This window comes from Cheilinus undulatus, linkage group 6 (assembly GCF_018320785.1).
Source record: "Cheilinus undulatus linkage group 6, ASM1832078v1, whole genome shotgun sequence".
NCBI classification, from domain to species: domain Eukaryota; kingdom Metazoa; phylum Chordata; class Actinopteri; order Labriformes; family Labridae; genus Cheilinus; species Cheilinus undulatus.
The window spans coordinates 29446089-29469651 of record NC_054870.1 but is presented as its reverse complement, the minus strand read 5'-3'; the positions used below and the strand labels follow the sequence as shown (position 1 = coordinate 29469651).

The 23563-nt window shown below is 38.2% G+C and overlaps 1 protein-coding gene across 6 annotated transcripts in view; it reads right to left on the bottom strand.

Annotated features, from left to right (window-relative positions):
- LOC121511041 (pleckstrin homology domain-containing family A member 1-like) overlaps positions 1-23209 on the bottom strand; it is a 29209-nt gene extending 6000 nt beyond the window's left edge. For 5 of the 6 annotated variants that reach the window (XR_005992016.1, XR_005992017.1, XM_041789535.1 and 2 more), the window contains exons 1-11: positions 23084-23209; positions 11781-12001; positions 10834-10890; positions 8694-8739; positions 4352-4449; positions 3830-3961; positions 3169-3309; positions 2391-2459; positions 1729-1793; positions 1525-1588; positions 1309-1398 (exon numbers count right to left, since the gene is read on the bottom strand). Coding sequence is in view for 4 of the 6 variants with exons in the window: in XM_041789535.1 (XP_041645469.1) it covers positions 1309-1398; positions 1525-1588; positions 1729-1793; positions 2391-2459; positions 3169-3309; positions 3830-3961; positions 4352-4449; positions 8694-8739; positions 10834-10890; positions 11781-11921 (903 nt within the window). In the remaining 2 variants the exon portion in view is untranslated. The remainder of the gene's footprint in view (positions 1-1308; positions 1399-1524; positions 1589-1728; positions 1794-2390; positions 2460-3168; positions 3310-3829; positions 3962-4351; positions 4450-8693; positions 8740-10833; positions 10891-11780; positions 12002-23083) is intronic. The other variant, XM_041789534.1, reaches the window with a different exon arrangement.
- Between the last annotated feature and the right edge of the window lie 354 nt (positions 23210-23563).

Genomic DNA, 23563 nt, shown 5'->3' with positions numbered 1-23563 from the left:
CAAACTCTGACAGAGGACACTGTGTCCTCTGCTGTCAGGACTATGAAACTGGTTTGTTTCTCTGATCTCACCTGTTTAGGTCCACAGTTTTTGAACTCAGATACTGTACTCACAGGGGTTTGAAGGTACCCCAGTTGTCACACAGTGGATGATGAAAGTTGTGTTTAAAATCAGAATGTATGATGGATCTGAACAGCAGTTTCCCTACTTCATTTCCAGGTAGGGAGCTTAGGCTGTCCTTATTACTTCAATATGGTCAAGCCAAGCACAAAGGATGGCATGTGGTCTCTGCAACAGATATGCTCATATCTTTTCTTTTTAATTGTACTTTTCCCTCTTTATATTATACATCCATGTGTTAAATCACTATGCTGGTGTTGGTTTTGTTATTTCTGGTATTGAAGAGTAACATGTATTTCATGCAACTCTGTTTAGCAAATATCACAAAACTATAGGATTTTTTTCCATTTAACAAAATATGTCAAGTCTCCACTGAATGAAATTGTGCAAGAAAGGACAAAGTGAAACTGGAAAATACATCAAATTCAAGGGCCCAATACACTACTTTTTATCCAGCTGTAGAACAACATCTGCATCCTCCAGCACCATGTCACAAAGCTTCCTCAACAGCGAATTCAAAGGACAATGCCAGCAGGCATGAAGGAGGAACTGAAGCTATCCCATATGGTTGCAAAGGTAACAGGAATAAATGCCTTGGGTGCTGTTACCACATATTGCATACTTGTGACTTCCTTCTTCACAGAAGAGTTCTTTTACAATAACAGCCTTACGGGCAGCCTTGCTAGATGCATTTTAAACCTCCTTCTCCCAATCCCCTTATCAGTAAACAGCTGGATGTCTATTGAAGGCATTTCACAGCCAAAAAAACATCTTTTAAAAAGGCTACTGTTCAGATTATGGCAAGAAAGTGTTGAACACTGGAGAAGTGACACAACAGTGGAGACTAAAAGAAGCAGATTACTCAGAATATTTCTTGGTATTTGACTGCATGACCAAACCCCGGCTGAACTTCCTGAGATGACATCTCTTTAAACTGTCAAATGTGTGAGGTCTTGCGTGACTAACAAACTGTTTACAATAATAATTTTTAAAAAACCCGTGTAACAACACTAGTCAGTCCTGTGAATAGTCTTGACTTCACTCCTGCAAGATGATGTCCCTCATGTAATGACACTACAACTCTGGTCAAGTCTTAAGTCATTTCTATGGTGCACAGGGACATATAAGGTCTTGCTGGTCATTAGGTCAGCTATGGTGCCATGCTATGGTGTCGTGCAAGATACATACTGTGGCTGCAGACCTCCCAGGCCCCCGCTGGGCCACGATGGCCCCTGAGACAGCCTTGATCCAGCTGTGCATCTCCTCCGGACTGTCAGCCTGATTGAGACATCACAGAAAGAGACACAGTGAGTAACAGAGAAGAGTGAGAGACTAAAATGACTGACTGATGTGAGAAAAACAGACTGATGCAGTATAGGAAGCTTAGAATGTGTTACATCCTACCTGTATGTAAAATGTCCTGGATGTGGTGACGACTTCAAACAGATTATCCCTCATCATTATGTCACTGCAACAAAAAAGTGGAAAACAAATCATATCATATCTATCTTATTCACCTCTCGAGTTTAATCGGAAAAGGTAAACACCATCTCCCACACTGGAGACTTTGCTTGGTACAACGAAAAAAAACTGGGACATGTGACATACCTCTGTTTGCACTCCTGGACTTTGTGAACTTCTTTGAGTGGGATCATTCTTAGAGGCTCCTTTTCCTAAAAGCAACAACAGAACTGTTCAGAATAGATTAAGAAAAAAAGCCAAATACATGAAATACTAAGAATAATGTAGCAATTCACAAGCACATTACTTCCTCTAATATGTTCATCGCAACGAGATTGCATGGGTTTTCCTTTTTCATTGGAACAGAAGATTGTGAACTTTCCTCGAAGTAACAGACTGCAAACTTAATCTTTGAGTGTTGTTACTTTCTTGATCTGACTATTACTCTATTGACCTGACTATCTGATACAGGAGACACCAGGAGACAGTCTGTGTTCTTGGGGCCCGTTGATAGGCAAATAGATAGATAAAGCTGTCAAATAAGGGCAGAACTGGAAAAGGACAGGATATGAGACGTGCAGTATTAACCAGAGGACAGTCTGTAGGTTTGTAAAATAGATCAAGGGGGAACCAGGCATGACAGGACATGTGGACTGAAGGCACTGAATTCCACAGACAGTGGATAAAACATGTTAGGACTGGAGGCTGCATGTCTGCTATTACACTGCCATGCTGTGGATCTAAACCACTCATATCATCAATACAAACATTCCTCAGAGGCTTCACATAACTTCATCAAAGATTATTACCAAATCTGACTTGAAGTAACTCATGGAGTTTTCTTCTAGCAGGAAATATCGCCGTTTCCAGTTCCTCATCTAGGAAGAAGGGTAAAAGATGTTCAGACCTTATGAAAATCAAGGCACACAGGTAATCTAGTTTCTACACATTTTACAATGTTTACATAAAGATGAAGTACTCCTTTATTCTTCTGCAATGTGCACAGTGGAAAAACTCAAGTTTCTTAGGCAAATATATTCTACAAACTCTTATCAAACAGACTTTTTTAAAGGCTTCCTTTTGGTCACAACCCATTAAAAAAAACTAAGGATGCACAATATTGCCAGTATCTAAAAAGCAGATATTTCCAAACTCATTTTAGCTAATACTGGCAGTCATATACATAATGCTCACATTTTTTATTGTAAAAAAAAGGCAACTGTCTCAAGTGCAAAAAGAAGCAGAGACAAGCAGAGCTAAGAAAGGAGCCAGTAAACTTGTATATTTACTAATATTTAAGGCTGATATGTGATTTATACATCCAATAAATCAGCCAAAATTTTCACTTCTGCCAAAACCAACATTTACCCTTTTAAGCTAATACCTGCCAATACTAATATCATGCAGGCAATTGTGCATCTCCAAATAAAAACTCAAGGTTAAAAACAGCTCATTCCTATTGCAGCTGAATTTTCTGCCTCATCTGAACACTGACTTCAGTTAAAAATGTATTGAACCAAAGACGAGTAAAGCCATAATGAATCATAAGTCAACAAAACCAGAGGTTAAGACAGGTCAAGGACTCACAACAGCCCCCTGCTTGACACAGTAGCCTGACTTGATGACTGTGTGCTCCTGAGTTGGCCTGCCCAGGAAGTATGGCAGCTGGCTGTGGGAACGCTGCATGGCCTCACGCTCAGCTCTGTCTGCAGCATCAACACCTTCCTGCTGGAGGGTGACAGTACAAAAGTTATGCAATTATGTCATAAATAATTGCTCCATAAACATTAAAGCAAACAAGTGCACAAGCAAATTCATGGATTTTAACACTAAAAAGTACACAAGACTGGATTTTTGGCATTCTAGAAGATTACAGCATAATTAGAATATCCATATCTTCACTACTTAGAATAAAAAATAGAACCACAGACCTAACAAACTACACATTGCTTAATAAGACTATTTAACAGAAAAGAAAAGATATTCAGTTAAAAATAACAAATGACACAAAACAACTGAAAGTTCTCATATTGGAGACAGTGGAAAAAGGACAGTTTTGGTTAGGTTTCTTTTTTTTTTCTTTTTTTGCTAATCAGTGATGTGTTTCTGGCTGGGGCACTTACACCTACACCAGCCTTGCATTTATTGTCATTGCAATTTGACAATTGAAGTCTTTCATGCAGGTGTCAAGCTACATGCAGTAACAGCACGCATGATGTGGTTCAGAACATGTTTGGGTCTGGTTTACCTGTGTCTGGGTGACAATAGGGACTCCACCAATGATCTCCGTCTTATAGGAGACTTGTTTCTTTTGCCCAATTACATCCGGCAAAGTCTTCAGGTTCTCTGCATTCTGCTGCCCATCAGATAACTTTGGCACCTTATGAAAGAAAAAAGATTGAGGATCGTTTCTAGTTAACACAAAACAATCTAAGTTTCTTCAATAAAGTTCCCTTCTATGTATGGGGGAGTTACAATGCCTTTAAGATTCATAGAATTCATTTCCTGGCTGAGTAGTACCATGGGAAACAACGGAAACTGTCCATTATCCCAGCTTTTATTGTAACATTAATACAGCATCCTGTTAGTCACCCTCTGACTCACTCCTGTCTGCTTATCATCAGTCACTCATTTATTTCTTTTGAAAAGGAAGACTCAAAAAGTTTCTCCATGTGATAAAAAAGTGAGCCAAAAAGAACAGCTGAATCAGAGTGGACTGTACACATTATTATCTGTGCCAGCTGTGTGTGTAAGCATGCGATTGTCTTACAGTGATCTTTGTGGCCTTATTGAGGGCGTCTACCCAGTCCACGAGGTCCTGCTGGTCATTTGCCTGCAGGAAGAACTTCCTCATCCCAGCATTGATGACTAATGGGTCATAAGAACAAACAGTGGGAATGATTAAAAAGAAAAGAAAGTGAAAGTATAGCCAGACTACTTCAAGCATAATCTGAATCATTTTCTTTGTTTGTATGAATCACAGACAATTAGGCAGCACAAGAACAAAGCAGTAGCTGGTGTTGAAGCTTGGCCTTTCTTGTGGAGGAACTATGATGGAGTGTCATGAGAGCACATTCAATGCCACACATTTCTCTGGAAGGGAAAAAAACTGAGCCTTGGGACTCTCCCACACACTACCGGCAACGCATCCCTTCCTCATGAAGACGTTGATGACCCAGCTGGATTCATCCACCCACTTCCAACCATGACGGAGGCAGAAAAAAAAAAAAAAACAGAGCCTACGGCTAACAACCATCAAATGTTCCTCGCACATTTCCACACTCATCTGAAGGAACATGAGCAAAAACCCCGTTTTCAATCACAAAAGAAAATTTTTGGGTCAAATGCTGATTAGCTATGGATCAGGATTTAGAAGCTGAGAGAACCAAAGACTCTCTTTCTCTCTCCGCCATAAATCTTTCAATACTGCAGCGCAAACCGTCCTTGTGTTTCCTCTATTTTCTTTTGACACCCTGTGAATAAATTACACTAAAGACGGACTGGTAAATCTGTTTGGGGTGGGCTGTAAAAGGCTCCAAGAGCTCAAACTTTTTGGCATAATGAGGATCATTCTTTCTTGTTCTGCATGTCTGTTCAAATTCTGAGGCACATGCACTCTTTTTTACTTCTTTTTCCATACATCGGTCTCTATGGTCTGGTTCAAATAACTAGCATCAAGTTAATCAACTTTAAAATGTGTGTTCAGTAGGTGACACAAAGTTAAACATTAGATTTGTTTTTTGTTTTTTTTTTTAGTCAAAATGTAATCCACAATTGGTCAATGGGAGGAACAAAATCAGAGAGGAGGATTATGAGCTCTGACTCATATTTACACATCATAAAACAGCCGAGAAATGTAGCCAAGAAGCAAAGTTCACATGGATTTTTTAATTCCCTCACTTCTAAACTCATATGACATGGACACATAGCCCTCATCATAAACAGACTGCAGTCAAGTCGGTGCTATAAGCAGACTTTTACATGTGACTGCTTACTTCTCTTCATACCAAAACTAAATCCCATGTTTATTCTTAAGTTGGTAAAAGCCAAAAATCAAGAATCTGCAGAATGATTCACAGATATCTGTAAAACATGTGGCACTCACAGCTGTTTAAAAATAACCTCGAACATCTTTCAATCAGGTTCAGATTAGGATCACGGCATCCTGTCCAAACCCCAACAAGGCAAATGTTGTGCACATGCAGCCAAGACTCACACACACACAATCACTGTCATCAACACAGTGGTGTTTCCTGCTATTGAAGCAGATGGAGGAGCAGGAGAAGGGCTAAAACATAGCGGGTGATGGAGGGTTTACTGCAAAAAAAAACCTGATGATATATTAATACAACAAATGTGATTCTTGTTTTGACCACAACGGAGTAAAAGAGAAGAACACTGGCACCTTACAAAACCAACATTTTAAAACTTCAACAACTAATCAGAGGCAGGGAGGCATGCTATTATTGGCACGATATATGTAGACAAATGTTAGTTTAGAAAGTTAATTATCAGTATAAGCAATCTAACTATAATTATAGCCAACATATCGCCTGTATAAATCATACATCAGCCTTAAATACTGGCAAAATGTACAACTGTACCAACAGGTATAGGTCGTTGCCTAGTAGGGGAGAAAATCACCTGTTTGAAGTAATCATACAATGTCAATATTCTGGACGATCCAATATTTTCCGATATCACAAAATCTGCCATGATACTATTTCTATATGCTTCAATACTAGAGCCTACGAATGATTTAATGCACAAATTTCAGAAACCACTCCATTGGGAGAGTGGTTTTCATCCAGAAACACTCCCATAAGGCGGTTGTATACCGATAAAAAAATGCAGAGACAGTCAGTAAAAATAAGGCAAGAGTAGTCTCTGTCTGAAATATGACCACAAAGCGGAGAGAGGAGTGGATATCATTTTTATCTCGGCTGCTGCTACAGCTAGCTTGCTGAGGAGTGCAGATGAGCAGAAACCGTCAACAGGTATGCAGGAGGAATTTCAAAACAAAAATGGAGTTTAAAAGGTGACAGCGTAGATCAGTGTTTTGACCTTCTATCAATCTGATTGGATAGTTGATCAACCAATTGATTAAGAATATTAACATATAAAATATCAGCAATAATCCAATATCATGCATCCCTAGTCAGAGGGCTTTGTGGGTGTAAGAGGATCTGGAGTTTTGCCATTTACAATAACACAACTATCTCTGGATTATTTGCAGTGTAACACCAAAAAAGACCATCTGACTATTGCCATTAACCCCATATTTAAAGGTTTTCTTATCTCTCATTACGACACCTGGCTTTTTACTTCACCTTTGAGTGTGGCAGTTTGATTTTGAACATATTTTAAAAATAAGTGAAAAACGAGCACTACCCAGCTCTGAGAATCAGATTTTAAAGTTCTATGAAAGACTGAAACAAAAGCATTTCAGCTGTGATACTTTGTTGAAAAAGTACACATTTGATTGTTGTTTTTTCTCCCTTTAGATAAATTCATCATTGGCTATTTGTACATTTTGTTAGTCTTATCATCAACAAACTCGGTATTCCTGTATCTCTTTAGAAGTGTATTAAAATTTATGACTCAACTCCACAAGGTGCCCTTAACATGATGATTAATAGAAGGACAAAAAGAACAACACAGTTTCTCTGCAGTATAATATGGAAAGAAATCACAAAGGATATGACTGCTTGGTGAAACTGTTGAAAATAAAAATTAAAGATATGCCCCAGAATCCATGTCTTGCGCCCATACAATCATTTAATCTATAAGTCAAGAAAAAAACACACCTAAAACAGTTGAACTTGATCGACAAAAACTCCTGCATGCAGCCTCCTGCATCTTGGTGTGTTGGCTAAACAGACTTTGTTGAACGGGACTGCCTGGGTAATTGTGGAGAGGGCAGAGAAGGACAACAAACATTCCTCTCTTAGGGTACGTTAAGTGTACTTAGCTCAGTCAACAGGTAATGCTATGCTATGTAGACAGTCCCGCATATAGTTGCTGTTGAGCAATGACTTCTTATCTCCAAAATTACAACCTTACAGGATATCAAAAAAGCTGTTACACTGCATTGTCATAGTCATCATTATGCTTGTCCGTATTGGCAGTTACCAGTATGTGTAATTCAACTTTTTATACTTTGCTGAATCAAGCTAAAATGGAGTTACAAGGTTTTAGACCAGCAAAATTGGACATAGGAGCTTTTTTGTGTCAATTATAATGGCTGAATCCAGTGAGTACATCCATTATATTACATTTTCCTCGGCTTACAAGGGACACAGTTTATTGTAGCCGCATGTGTTTTAATTATTTCTGGTTATTTACTGCAATTGTCCAAAATTTTTGTTAGAAAATATTTATCTCTATGATCAAAACATATAACACAGCATAGTTTGTACCTAGATGACTTAAAAAGTACTCAATCTACCGTGATTTCCATGCACTTTAATCCACTCCTGACAATGATTCAGAAAGCTGCTACCTTTACAGTCTAAGTGTTTCAAGTATTCTATGAAGTAAGGACTGATCAAGCCAGCAAAAAAACTGCTATGAATTTACTAATTATTTTTGACACAAGCTAACTTGTTCTACTCTCTTGTCAGCAAAGACTTCCATCTAAAATCAAAACAGAAAAATCAGATTAAAAAAATAAGTAAAACGGTACTCTTCTTTACTCTGCATTAACCGAGTCTGCAAACCAATCAAAGCTAATTTATCGTAATCTGAAAGAGTTCTGTGCCTTAGGTGAAGTCAAACAGCATCTACTCGTTTTGTTTATTTTCCATTTTAAAGTTCACAGCTTTAGAGCTCAATGGATTTACAGGGTTCAGAAAACAAGCTTTTCAAGATCTCAAGATTTCAAGATTGGTTCAAAATTAGTAACCCCCCAACAGACGTAAAGGGTGAATCCTAAAAGATTGAGATAAGAGGTTATGGCCTGATAGCATCGAAATGACTCCTATAAGCTACACCATGCAATCGAGCAAAGAAATACAGTAAAAGATGCAAAATAGATAAATATTAAAACACTTTTACAACTATTGGTAGCAAAACCAAGATTTTGGGGACATTTTTGGGAAAAGTTTACTTACCAAAGCAGAATTCTGCCTTTGGCCTCAGCTTGGTGGCATCGCTAACCTGAAAGAGAACATCGGTTACTTTTCGAATTCAACCAAGTACTCTAAAGGAATGCTTTTTATACATGTTGTTATACTACTGGTTACAGATAAGTTCCAGCTGTTACACACAGGTGGATAAAATCGCTGGTACCCTTCCATTAAAGAAAGAAAACCCACAATGGTCACTGAAATAACTTGAAACTAACAAAAGTAAAAATGAGAAAAAAATATTTCCTAATGAATAATGAACTTGAAAAGCATTTAGAGAGCGCAGACCTCTGCCATCAGCCCTATCTCCCAATAGTGAAGAATCCTTTAAAAACATTCCTGGATTCAAACGGTGATCCGGATGACTCCCAAAATCTAATTTGCCGATTACTCCCTCCCCGGTGGGGTGGAGACATGGTGAGGCAAAGCATTGGCTTCACTACGTGTGGATTGTCATGGCAGAAGCACCCATGGTCTCACTGGATGACTGAAAGTCATGGCAGAGGGTGAATATTCCTCTATTCCTCCCAGCATTGTGAGTATTCTCGCTACAATTAGCCCTATCTTTCAATAGTAAAGAATCCTTTAAAACATTTTTGGATCCAGACAGTGATCCCGATCAGTCCCAAAATCTCATCAGTTCTTCCTTTATGCCATTTCTGACATTTCCTGAAAATTTTATGAAAATCCGTCCATGACTTTTTGAGTTATGTTGCTAACAAACTAATGAACAACCAACCAAACAAACAAAAAAACAAACAAACAAACCCATCTGATCACATAACCTCCTTGGCGGAGGTTGATTAACTAATAAAAATCAGATGCTGATTTTAAATCGTGGTTCAACAGAATAATTTTTATAAACAAACTAATGAAACTGGACTGGAAAAATCAATGGAACCCCCTAGCAAAGATGGAAAATGCTCTTCAAACTTGTAATCAGCCAGTCTGCCTATTTAACGGGTGAAAGAAGTTACTGAGTTGTTTGGTACCATGGTGTGTACCACACTGAACATGGACCAAGGAAAGCTAAGGAGAGAGTTGTCCCAGGAGATTATAATGAAAATTGTAGACACACATGTAAAAGGTAAAGGCTATGAGACCATCTCCAAGCAGCTTGATGTTCCTGTGACTACAGGTGCACACATAATTCAAAAGTTTAAGGTCTATGGGACTGTAGCCAACCTCCCTGGAAGTGGCCGCAAGAGGAAAACTGTTGACAAACTGAAGACAGGGATAATACAAATGTTAACCGAAGAGCCCAAAACAACTTCCAAAGAGATAAGAAGTGAACTCCAAGGTCAAGGTACATCATTGTCAGAACGCACTATCTAGAATTTGCCAAACTGCATATTGAGAAGCCACAAAGCTTCTGGGAGAAAATCCTTTGGACAGATGAGACAAAACTGGAGCTTTTAGACAAGTCACAACAGTTCTGTATTCACAGATGCAAAAATGAAGCATACAAAGAAAAGTACAGTGTACCTATAGTGAAATATGGAGGAGGCTCGTTTAAGTTTTGGGGCTGCTTTGCTGCATCTGGCACAGGGTGTCTTGAATCTGTGCAGGGTAAATAAAATCTCAAGACTATCAAGGCATTCTGGAGCAAAATGTGCTGCCCAGTGTCAGAAAGCTTGGTCTCAGTCACAGGTCATGGATCCTTCAATAGAAAAATGGCCCAAAATGCACAGCTAAAACCCCCAAGACTGGCTAAGAACAAACACTGGACTGTTCTGTGGACGCAACTGAAACATGCAGTGTGGAGGAGGCACCCTTCAAACCTGAGACAGCTGAAGCAGTTTGCTCATGAGGAGTGTGCCAAAATACCTGTTAACGGGTGAAGCAGTTTCATTGAGTTGGAGAAATCACTTGATTGCAGTGATTGCCTCAAAATGATGTTCAACAAAATATTAAGTTAAGGGCACCATCATTTTTGTCCAGGCCAGTTTATTATGTTTATTTTGTAATGATTCTGTTGAACCACAATTCAAAAGCAGTTTCTTATTTTCACAAGTACATTTCAGTACATTTTGGTTTATTATAACTTTTGTCAGTTTCAATTTATTTTAACAACTATTGTGGGTTTCTCTTTCTGTCTTTTCTCATGTGTGTTAATTCCTTTTACCTTAGAGATGTAGGTGAGCTTGAGAGAGCCGACACAGTCTGCACCAGGAGGCAAATTCTACAGGAAAAAGGTAAAAAGATCAATATATGCATGAAGAAGAAAACTCTAATTTACAACAAGCCTTAATGTGTTGCACGTTGGGGTCAAATTCTTCACATGAAGTCAATATTACAGAGTTAATGCAGTACATTTTGTACTCCATATCAGTTTATTTCAGAGCCTTGTTGTGCCTCTGAGACAAGGGGATCCAGATTTAACATCATTAAAATTTCAGCTTTCTAAACCTATAAAAAGAAAAAGACTTGCTGAATTATTCAAAGTTTCTCCTGTGCTACATCATCTATGAATACTTCATGTAACAGTGCACTTACAAATACAGCATCTCCAAAGCAGCGCGATATACAAACCAAGAGGAGACACACACTGTATTATCTGTGACACTGAGGGCTGTAGGGCAGAAAATAACCACTGGGGTCAGCCCAAATATCAGTGATTGCTTGTCTATCATCAACATCACCACATTAGAACATTTATGTTAAGAAACTATCAGATCAATCAAATGAAGTAAGATTTTATTCTATCCTTTAAAGGGACATACTCCAATGTCTACTGTGAGAAAAAACAAAAATACACAACAAGCCCTGGCCTTTAACCACACCTTTAAAATGTGTTTCTTAATTGCTGTCAACTAGAATTACATCATACTTATTCCCCAACCCTTGCTTGGCATGTCTTGCAGTGACACATTTAGCTTAAACTTAGCTTTGTGTTTATTATGAATGAAGACAGCTTAGCGTCTTGTTAGCATCCAGTTGCACAGCAGCTGATCCTCCACACTCATAACCAAGTTGCTACATTTTTAAGCAGCATTAAAGCCATTGCCTTCACAGTTAACTAAATGCTTCTTACTCGACAAATTAAGCTATAAGCTAAGATATTGTTGTTACCTGTGGGTTGTCCATGAACCACACCAGGCTCCCTTGCTGTGTGTCCAGTATGAAGTACCGACGCAGGAACTTGCCGCTGCTCTCATTCTCCTCTATGTCCAGGAAGCCACAGATTCGGTTCTGTCGGTCCACATAAGGCATTTCGCCACCGGGACATTCCCTGGCCTGCTGGGGCCGGGAGCAGAGAGAAGCAAGAGGGCAACTGGGACCAGGACGAATTCCTAAAGGACAGAGAGAAAAGAAGTAGAGATGTGGAGAGGAAGCAAATGAGCTGTTTCAGTTGTCTTTGTTGTCAGTCCTTGCTAGCATGTCTTCTTCCCTGTTTTTTCCTTCTACTGTATCTCTGCTCCTTCTGCCACCTGGAGCTCACTAGTGCTACAGCCTGTCAAAGGATCATGTGACACAAACCACAACCCCGCCTTTATCCTTTTATATCAGCCTCACCCACTCTCTCTCTTCCTCTTTTGCTCCCTCTGAGTCCTTTTTTTTTTCTTGTCACACACAGTCACTCTCTCTTCAACCTCCTCCACCCACCCTCGCTTGCTCTCAGTCTCTCCTTTTCCCTCTTTGCTTGCACACAGCCCCTCTCACACATTGGTGTTATCTCCTCCCCAACCCGTTCTCTCATCCGATTTGGCAAGCCTCTGGCCAGCCCCCTCTATCCCCTCCCTCCACAGCTGAGCACCAACTTCAGCATGGTGAAAAAGAAAGGGGAAAAAAAAGACAGCAAAAAAAAAAAAAAAAAAAAAAAAAGACAAAATCACTGAGCTCAGCCATGTCAGACACAAAGAAACAGCACAAACACCCCCAGGAGCTGCATGGGGCAGAACGTGCAATATTTTAACCCGCTGAGGTCTGATACTTTACCGGGACCTACAGCTCATCAGAAAATAAACAAGGAGTAAATGGTTACAGAACTGCACATGTCTGTGCAACCCTATGTCAATGTCAGTTCCTTTGTTTAGGTGTTCATATGCGTGGTTATAGTTGTACTAGCTTGCTGAGACTGCCATCTTTTTAGGCCGAATCTAAAGTATGCAACCAGGATGAGCCGTTAGAAAGTGCAAATAAAGACGCTCTTTCTCCACGACATTATGAGGACTGCGTGGGTGGATGGGGGCACAGAAGGGACAAAAGGCCTAGTTGTTGAGCATGGATTCTGTGCTGAGAGCATCACAGTTAGCGCCTGCATCTACACGAGTCATTTGATTTAACACACAGGCCCCAGAAAGGAGCAGCACTGTCTGAGGCGACTGCCTCCATTCACACAACAGAGATTGTCATGTTGAGAGAAAGAGATGTCCCCTTTTGAGTTTAGAAGGCCCATGAATGTGGTACTGTGCATGCTGGTGTATTTCAGTTATGCAGATTAGATGTAAATGATGATGCAAAACAGAATCATGACATGGCTGAGCCAGCAACCATGTACACTATGTGGTTAGGAAATTTGATGGCAATGTATGGCTGAATGTTTTTTAAATGTAAGCTTGAACAACCACATTTTGTGTGATCAAGGATAAGAAGGTCCAATTGTCAAACCACCAAAAATACCAATTTGTATGGTATGGGAATACCATAAAGTCTCTAATTCTCTCTATATGTCCTTGCTAGTAGAGTGACTGCTGGTGGATAACCACCCAAAACTCTACAGGAAGAGCAAGTAAGGATACTACAAGTATTACTGATGGTATCACTCCCTTGGATGGATGAACTAATAGAAATAGAATGAACCAAATATATAAATATTTCCCCCAGGGTTTAGAAAATTTAAGTCAGACAACCAGAAATGATCACTGTTCTGGTATTTTCAATAAGGACCACATCAGTAATTTTCATTAAAGAGGCAGTTAAGGTTGCTATTATGTCAGTTTCATATTTGTACCAAATCAGAATGTACAAAAATATACATGGCAATGTTTGCTCATTGTGGTGAATCCCCAAAGAATAATCTAGTGTCTCTGCAGCTCACTGAAAAGTTTAACTCATTTCATAGCTGTTAAACCAATGGAAAAAAAGGAAACAAAAAAAAAAAAACCTGCACTAGGAATGGACAATATCCTATCGTTTGCAATATACAACAAAAAAAAACTTTCCACAGTGAGAAAAGGCATTCGACGGTAATAACAATAAACTATGGTTGATGGCATATGTGTCTGCGATCGTTGTGCACACATACATCATCAACTATAAGGTTAGCATAATGTAACATTTAAAACAACATAGAATGTACATAATATGATAGATAACATGATGCATGTTTACTTCTATCAGCGCTGCGGGTTCTGTCTGTTAGGTGCATACATGTGTGTCTATTGTAGACACCTCACAGACAGCAGACAGAAGTGTATGATGGAGGGACAGATAAACATAAAAGCACCACATTGTATGTACAATTTCTGAAAATGCGACTATCACTACTACCATATTATAAGCTCCAGCGTTTTATACATCATGGACTTATTTAAACTTAGTTAAAAATAATTAAGCAAATTAACTTATTTTTATTCTTATTAATTAAACAACAAGAGTTTCATCTTGGACTTGCAGTAAGTGACTTATCTCTGTAAAAACAAACATGGTGGAGCCTGGCAGCTCTGCTCCACCGAAGAAACCTCTAGACTTAAAAGAGGATATCAGACTGCATTTTAGAATTAAACACTAGAGATAGAGGCAAACTGGACAAAAAAAAACCATACCCAGGATGGGCCATATGGAGTATGGATGCACGGAAAATGCGGCCACCGAAAATTTTCGTCCGAAAATGGCCCAAAAGTGCATTTTCGGTTTTCGGCCGAAAGACTTTTATCACCGAAACAACAAGGCCGAAACACGACGTTGTGATGACGCAAGCAAAAACCGCGGCCAGCACGCGCTTGGATCAGTGGTTCTCAAATAGGGGTACAGGTACGTGAAGGCACTCCAGGGGGTACGCAAGATTTTAAAATACATGCCGGCTACTTAAGAAAAATAGCACCTTTCTTTGCACATCAGGAGCGACACAATTTTGCAAGTGTATTACGTACATTCTAAAATTACATTCGTGCTGCGAATGTCTGCGGTGTGTTTTCTCTGCCCTCTGATAAACAGTGATATTTATTGGAGCGGAAGATAAAAGGAGGTTTGTCCCTCTCTGTCCCTCACTCCGTGCGTAACGCGGCACTTTTACGCACAGCCAGGCTGTCAGTGCCATTTTTTTTTTTCACGGTTTCATTCATTGTGCCAGCCAAGTTTGTAAGAGGAGGGAGTGACTTTTCATTCATTCTATGTCAAATATGATCAATAAGAGTTATAATTTTGCACAGCTGAGGCTCGCGGTGAGAGGAGTTAACTCTCTCCACAGCGCACAGACTGGCTCACCTGTTTGTGTTCCAGACTGGTCAGAGGAGTCATTTAGCTGGTTTATCCGCAGCATTTAGAAGTCGTTTGTCTGAGGTCAGAGGAGACTGTGTTGGTAAATATTTCACTAAAGTACCGTTAGTTTAGAAACAGCTCCAGCTGTGTGAGTTTCGCTCCAACGAGCGCACATAGTGGTGGTGCCGATTTTTTAAGGCAGACAGAGGAACAAAAATGTCCTCCTCTCCAACACCACCTGATGTTTGATCTCTCTTCATATCTGTCTGTATCAGTGCTTGTATTTTTGCCTCTTTTTTTTCAGCCTGGTAGAGAGGGAGACAGGCAACAGGCAGCCCGACATGTCCATATGAGCACAAATGTGCTAATTAAACATCCACAGCAATGTCACGCTGCGAAATGATGTTGCAGGTGAGGAAGCTTGCTTCGACTCGCTACAGGTTCTAAATGTAAATATTTTGTGTAATTTGCATGAAAAAATTGCGTATAGAGTGTAAGGACCTTAAGTTTATAAACTGGAGTTAATATTTTGTATGCTCTTAAATTTAATCACCCTAAACCTCCCTGAGTCTCCCCCATGGCAGAATGGTTTGACCCACACTGGCACATGCCTGTCAATCACTGTATTCACAACCTCTCCATTCATAAAAAGGTTTATGATTTATTTTTTGTGAAGAAATGCTGATCTATAACTAAGTTCATGATTTCAGTTTGAGAAAAGAGAAGTCTTTTTTATAACTTGTTTATTATTTACAGGTTTTAAGTTTTTTATAGCTCTATGTTTTTATTTCCAAATTGTTCCAGAGAGACCACTGCAGCCGAGCAGAGTTTTGCACACTTCTGGGTTTAAAGCCTTTCCAGTCACTGTTTTCAATAGCTACATTAATTTGAATTCCCACATTTAGAGATGAGAAGATGTACCATGACTTTAGTTATGCATTTTTAATATTTTAAATGTTTGAAAAAAAATCTAATACTTGTAATTTGAAAGTGTTTATCAGTTACAAAGTTTGTTAAATCAGATGGCTGTCACAGCACTCTTTAATGTGTTTCTTTTTGTCCAAAAAGCTTTGCACTGTTTAGGGGGTACTTGGCTGAAAAAATACTTCACAGGGGGTTCATGACTGAAAAAAGGTTGAGAACCACTGATTTAATGTATACATGAGTGGGGTCAAGTTAAACATTTTATTTTGTATTTTATTTTATATTGTGCATTGTTGGAATGAAGTGCCTAATAAATATTTACATAATTTTGTAATTGATTTATTTTTTGAAGCATTAATATTAATTTTTGCAATTGCAATTGATTTTAGTGAGGTTAGTACACAGTCATAGCCATAAATGCAATGGTACCAATAACTGGCATAATAATTTCTTTTAGTGTTTTGGTTTTCGGCCTTGGTTTCCTCATTTTCAATGCTAACACTGAAACTTTGAAAGCTGGAACATTCTTTGTACTATTTCCAACTAAATTTCTCTATGAATCTCTTAAATGTAGAAGCAACATAGGTTTTATTTCCTAAAATATGACAAGATATCTACTTATATAAATATAGATATATTTTATATCTATATTTATATGTAGCTGGGGTAGTTAAGCAGCTAATTTGATACATTTTGCCTAGCCAAAAAGGTTGTGTTGAATGGTGCTATTTTTTATCGTGATATATCGTTATCGCAATAAATACAGAAAAACACCAGGATAAATTTTTTAGTCCATATCGCCCATCCTTACCCTGCACTCTCTGATGTTCATCAAAGAGCAGACAGACACAATGAGCTGGTGAGTAAAATGGCTTTTGAGCCCTCTGTGTGTAAATGTTGTCTGGCTGAGATATCTAAAATCAAACAAAAACAAACTATGTAGATATGTAACACTTTACAGATTCAGTGAAAAGTCAAGAATAACATCGTAAGAGTTATATTTCCCTCTGATCTGTGCCTGGTATGATTGTAGCTGCTCCAATTAGAAAACATGGGGTGGTTTGGATGAACAAAGGTGATGGATGCCACAAGGAATGGAACAACAGTAAATCAGGAAGCAAGCTAAGAAGAGGAGGAGGCACAACAAACACCACCATGGCAACAATTGGTAATGTGTAGCATTAAGTTAGATGGATGTCAGAATAGAGGGCCAACTTAGTGATCTGTAGCAAGAACATGAGTCTTTACACAACATTTTCCTGTAAAAAAACAAAACAAAACAAAACACCACAATCCAACTGACAAGGAGAGGATTTGAAGTGCAATTGTTACTGCAACTGATGTAGCAGGTAGCTAGCAGCTAACCATATTTAGCTTGTGGCTACTCTTCTACTCTAAAGTTTTGAGCAGCCTACAGCTGCAGAGATGCACAGAGAAAGCAAGGATGTCTCGATAACGTAGTTCAGAAAGTGCGTTAAGAGAGGGCAGAGATGTTGAGTTTTTGAATAAGAAAAGAAGACAACAAAAATGACTTTTTAATCAAGTTAAATGTTCATTCTTCCCACAGGTGGAATTAAACCAACATTCGTCATTTACACCAATACACTTGCTATCACTGAATGCTGTCAAGTATTACTATGAGTCAAAGCACACATTTTTGAACAACCACAGTGGCATCTGATCTGAGGAAGCCAAAAATAAACAACCATATATCCAAGTATGATCAATCATTTCCTGACCAACAATGGTCTCTTAAAGTTTGTTTTGGCTTTAGGTTGACGTATAAATCCCTTGATGACTCCAGGACCGTCTGATATAGGCCTGATTTCAGCTCAGAAGGGGAAAGACAGAGAAAAGCACAGATTAAAGCTGTTTTAATGTTTGGAGATGTTTTATTTAGAAATTGACTTGGAAAATTAATATCTAGAAAATAAGAGAGCAGTAAACCAACAATTCATCTTTTATTTTTCTAAATCAAGCTTTTTTATGTGAACTAAGCCCTTTCCAGGGCTGTCTATAGGGTGCTGATTTTGTATTCAGAGAGCCTACAAAGCTTCTTTTTTTCTAGCAACAGAAAACAACTTATTTGGATATTATAATGGTATTGTTACATTATTAAAATTTACATTACCCCCAGTTCGTTCAATATTGTTGTTTTCAATTTCTTTAATGAACTAAACTGAAGTACATTACATGTTAGTTGAAATTATGCTCTGGACATTAGTTTAAGGAAATGTTGTTGTTCTGGACCTTCCTTTAATTGATGACAACTGCTCTTAGTTAACAAAATTGATCAGTGTGTGCTATGCTATGTTGGTCATCTTGATGTACACCACACAATAAAAGAACAAAAGGGTTAATTCTGTCATGATGTGACATCATATTTGGGGTCTCTCTGATTTTGAAAATCAGTTTCGATTTCAAAAATCTTTTAGTGTTTGTCAGACAGTCTAACTCCCCCAACATCAACACAATCTCCGTCATGCCACAGAAGTTTGAGGATCCTTCGTAAATGTTTCAATGTGAATTCTCTATCTTATTACCACTAAACACTAGGGACGCACAATAAGCCGATATAAATATTCATATTACCCGTATAAATATTGATACTGATATATGTATGTCATTCAGACCTTAAGTTTCAGTCATTAAAACACTTCAAAGTTTACCCCCTTAAACAAAGAAACAGACTAAGTCATTAGAACACACTTTAAAGGTTAAGAAATGAGGATAAACAAAGAAAAAGAGTTCAGTTTGATGTAGGTCTGTTGGTCCTGCCTAAAACTCCAGAAACCTATTCATACATATGGTCAACATCAACAACCCATACAGGCTGACATTAAAAGCCGATATATCAGATGTACATGTCAGCAGAAATTTTCCAGTCTACCAATACAATAACTGACTTTTTAAGCTAATCTATTCAGATAACAATATCAAGCCAATAATATTTGTGCAGCCCTACTAAATACAGAACACATTTATAATGCAATTTCTTCTCTGAAAATAGTACTTAACCATATCAAAATATCAAACCTTATCTTCATTTTTCAACCTACATACATATGTAATTTGTCCACTTCAAATCATGACAAACACTCGCACTTTCAAACGGTTTTTAAAGCATCACTGGAAACACGATTAGTTTCTTAAGTAAGGGTCTAATGCTTAAAGCTGAAACACACAAGAGGACAGATTAAAAAATGTATCACTGCTGAAGTACATCTTAAAATGTGTTCATTCTATTTAGACTCATATTTAAAAAGTAAAGTAGTATAGAACTACTAAAGTCTCTTATGAGGCTCGCATGAAATTAGAACTAAAAAGCTAAAAAGAATACACTGAGATCAGAAGAGGAATGTGCAAAGAAGGAACCAGTTAGTAGATGGCCATAATGAGCAACTTAAAGTCAAAATTTTCAGAAGGTTAAACTAAGTGGTGCAGTTGTCAAACATTCCCAGGGTTAACTCACACTTGCTGTTTGTTGCTAAGCTTTGTCCACTTCACATGGCAGCCAACTGGCCGCAAACACAGGAGAGGTCATAAAACAAAAGGAGGGGCAAATTGGACAGCCCTGCAGAGGGTCAATATTTTTCTTTCGTGCTCCAAGACCACTCGAATCATCAGAAGTCACGCAACAGCTTGAAATAGATAACTGATGGGCAGAGAGCTTACATATTACTGTGCAGTTTTGATGGTTTTTTTTGTTGATTCTTTTGTTTAGTATCAGATTAATTTCACCATCAGTTGATGTTCTACTACTCCCCTTTATTTCGAATGTGACAGCCTGAACAGCACAACTTTAGTTTGATTTCAGTAGTAATTACGGGCAGTGTCACTGGATTTAAAAATTCCACTACACTGAAATATGAAACGATAACTTTTGTATTTGGCCAAACAGAAGTCTAGTTTACTGATCTGATTTAATGAATAATAAACACCTGTGGACTAAATCCTTCCTATGTGTCACTGTAAAACCGGCCGTGTTAATCAGACTTTGCAGGATTTTATGTATAAATATAAGAATGTATATAATAAACAAGAAGAGGAAGAATGGAGATTCAAACTATTCATTACTAAATGAATAAATATTTAGTGAAATTAAACTACCAAATCTTGTGTGATGTTTAAGCTACAGTGACTGCACAGCTTTGCCCTGTCTCCATTCTGTTACAGTTATGTATTAACCTGTGATACTCAACTGGTGGCTCCTGAGTCGCCTGTGGCTCTTCTGTGAGCGTTTTTGAACCCTACTAGTACAAAAAAATCCCACCAAATTATTTTCTAGGGAAAAAAAAATAACTATTTCTGTACTTACCTATCAATCTCAATTTATCACTGTTTGTTAATCAGCATTTTTCAAAACCCAACATATTTGATGCACAAACACATATCACTTCTTGCAACAAGTTTGACACTTTTAATACAGGAAAATCCGGCAATCCCCCGTATATTACGCTGCAAACTGACAAACTGGAGGGAAACGTGGTTAAAATCAGTGACAGTGGGCTCAAGTCCGCACCGGCTCCCTCTTGATCTTCTCACCACAGCAGGCAGAAATATGCACAGTCCCTTACAGGTGTGTGGGGGCAGGTGAGCTGAATATCGGAGGGAATCAGTTCCTATACAGACTATGAGCAGCCCATCGGGTCACCTGGCGATTATTTTATCATTTTAAAACTCATTCATCTAGGATCAATAAATTGGAGGACGATCCCTTTTGTCTTTTAATTCCTTTCGTGCATGTTTCTCATAGCACCTGACGCTATTGGCGATATTGATGATTGTTATTTATGCTCATAAATAAACCTCGTCCACATGCAGATTACGACAGAAATTCTCCAACCTTTATTAACAAAGGAGTATTGACAAAAAAAACCACACAGGCATAGAGACAAGAGGAGGAAACAGAGACATGCAATGTGTGTGGATAATAATAGTGAAGAGAGAGAAAATGAGTAGATTAAGTCAGTGGAGGACAATCAATCATCATAAAGAACATTTACCAAAATACATAATCTCACCTATTATAAATATGTTATATGTTACAATAAACAGTTTCCTCACAAATTTTTGGGTTATTTATTAGTTAAATCTTTCAGATGTCAGACTCATTTGCATGTGGGAAGGCTTTTTGACAGCATAGGTAAACTTTACACTTAATATTAGTCTGATACAGTCCTAACGTTACTCCTGATGTGGCAGGAAGGCAAAAAAGTTCATTTCCAACCCTGTCATACATACATTCATAAATAATGATAGATAGATAGATAGATAGATAGATAAAATGTTATATTGACCGCTGGGATTTAAAGAATCCCATGAAACCATGATTCCTTTAAGTCCCAGTGTCCTGCTGCTGAACCTCCCCTCACAAAAAGGGGAAACACTGTGCAAGTTCTTTTTCAATGGCATTATGACCAATAAATAACTGAAAAGTATTTACAACGGTATAGAAAAGGACACAGACTGTTAGGGAGGATTTTAAGAGTATCAAAATCAGTAAAAACAACTAATCCCATCCCTACACTACAACATGCCTTTCATTGTTTAACAAACTATAATGTATTACACATACTTTAATGCAAAGTGATTTTTTTTATAAAACAAAAAAGATGATTCTGGATTGTGGCGTCTCTGCTAAAAAAATATTTTTGGGCAATGGCTCCTGAGAAAGGCAAGGTTAAGTGCCACTGATATAAACATATTTTATCTGCTGAGGAACTACACTGCCTGTTTAGAAAACTGTCAGGAATAAATTACTGAAAAGATGCAACAATTCACCTAAGTTGGAGGTGTATACAGCTTACTTCCTGCTGATTCCTGTAACCAGGTGTCACATGCATAACCTCAATACAAAAGATACTGGGCTTAAGGAAATTTAAGGTGAAGTGCGGTGACTCCTGAAAGTCAAAGATGGGACAAGTAATTCCAGTTAGGCTGAAAAGAGTTATTTCTGCGTATAGTTTGGAGCTGAAAGCAGCACAAATGACATGCCAGCTGGTTTGACAGGCTTTGGTTTTCAAAGTAACTTAGCAGACAGGGTTATGTGTACTACAGTTTAATGCAAGTGGTTTTTTTTTGTTTTTTTTAAAGCTTTTTGTTTTGTGTCTACTGTTGATTATAGAGTAGGACCAAGTAAAGCTGCTACTTAGAAAAGAAAGTGGCACCTACATCAAAGTTGATATCAAAAATCCGATGAGATGAAACAATAAGTTGAAAAATGGATCAGTGTGGAAAATTTAAAAGGAATAAATACCTATCAAGAAGAAAGTATTACCCAAAAGAGAAAAATATGTTCAGTTCTGTTCTGTGTTAAAAAAAAAAAGAAAAACTATATCTATTAATTTATTAACTTATATTTATTCATATCATTAAAAAATGATCTTCGACTGTCTTTGTTAATTCTGTATCCTGATTAATATCGTATCTTAAATTATCTTAAATATCATGAATTAATTGAATAATTTAAGTATGTTACAGCCCTACTATTTTTAGATATTAAGATATTCAACCGAGTTTATGCCAAAGGAACCTACATATTATACACGGATTAACGCAAAAATCACAGCTAAGTGACACCTACAAACTAGCTAACAGCTGCTAACGTCAAACACGTCAAATAACCACAACAACCGTCGAGTTAGCAGCATCAGTAACTCTGGCTCTCTGGCCTGAAGTTAACTGGAGACATGGCTCAGGTTAGCCTGCTATTAGCAGCTACTTCAAACCGCAAACTCAGGAACATGTTCACACAAATAGGTAACATTCCCATATGTAACCACCTAAACTACTGGTACCCGAACTCTGTCGTGTCTACCATAAGCAGGAGTGTTTTATGAGCTAATTTTGACAGACTGGTTAAAAGTTTTAAAATGCACATTAACCGTTCACCGTTACACCTAGCTTAAATTGGCTACACGTCTTAGCATGCCTCCTAAATTTTAACCGCCAGTGTAACCTATGCGAAGCTTAAGTTCTGTTCACCACAGTTAACTAGTTTTGGTAAACATCCAGGGTCAACTTACCCGAATACTCCCTTCTGTAACTGCTGCAGTCGGCCGCTGATGGTCTCGATGTCGTTGGGTTGCTCCTTCGCCTCAGCCCATCTCCACTGATCAGGACGGAGGGGCTCCAATGCTGCTTGTGGTGAGTGGGGCCATAGATCGTGTATTAAGCAGATGATCACTCCATGAGTAGATAAAAGTTGGACGATAGTGCTGAAAGCTCATGATCATAGGTTATGGTACTGAGATATTTCACACCATGTCACATTAAATGACCACAGTACTCTGCTTCAACACCAACAACCAGTAAAAAAAAGCACAGCAAAATAATGCCAAGCAGAAATTGTCCTTCTGACTTCAATTAGAGTTAAGGAATTGTGAGGTCTTTTTGCGTCAACGCCGCTACAGTTTACAGGAAGATATCGTACTTTGCCTTAAAATACTTTATATAATCACAATAATTCAATTAGAGAATTAAGATTACGAATTCCAAAATATCCA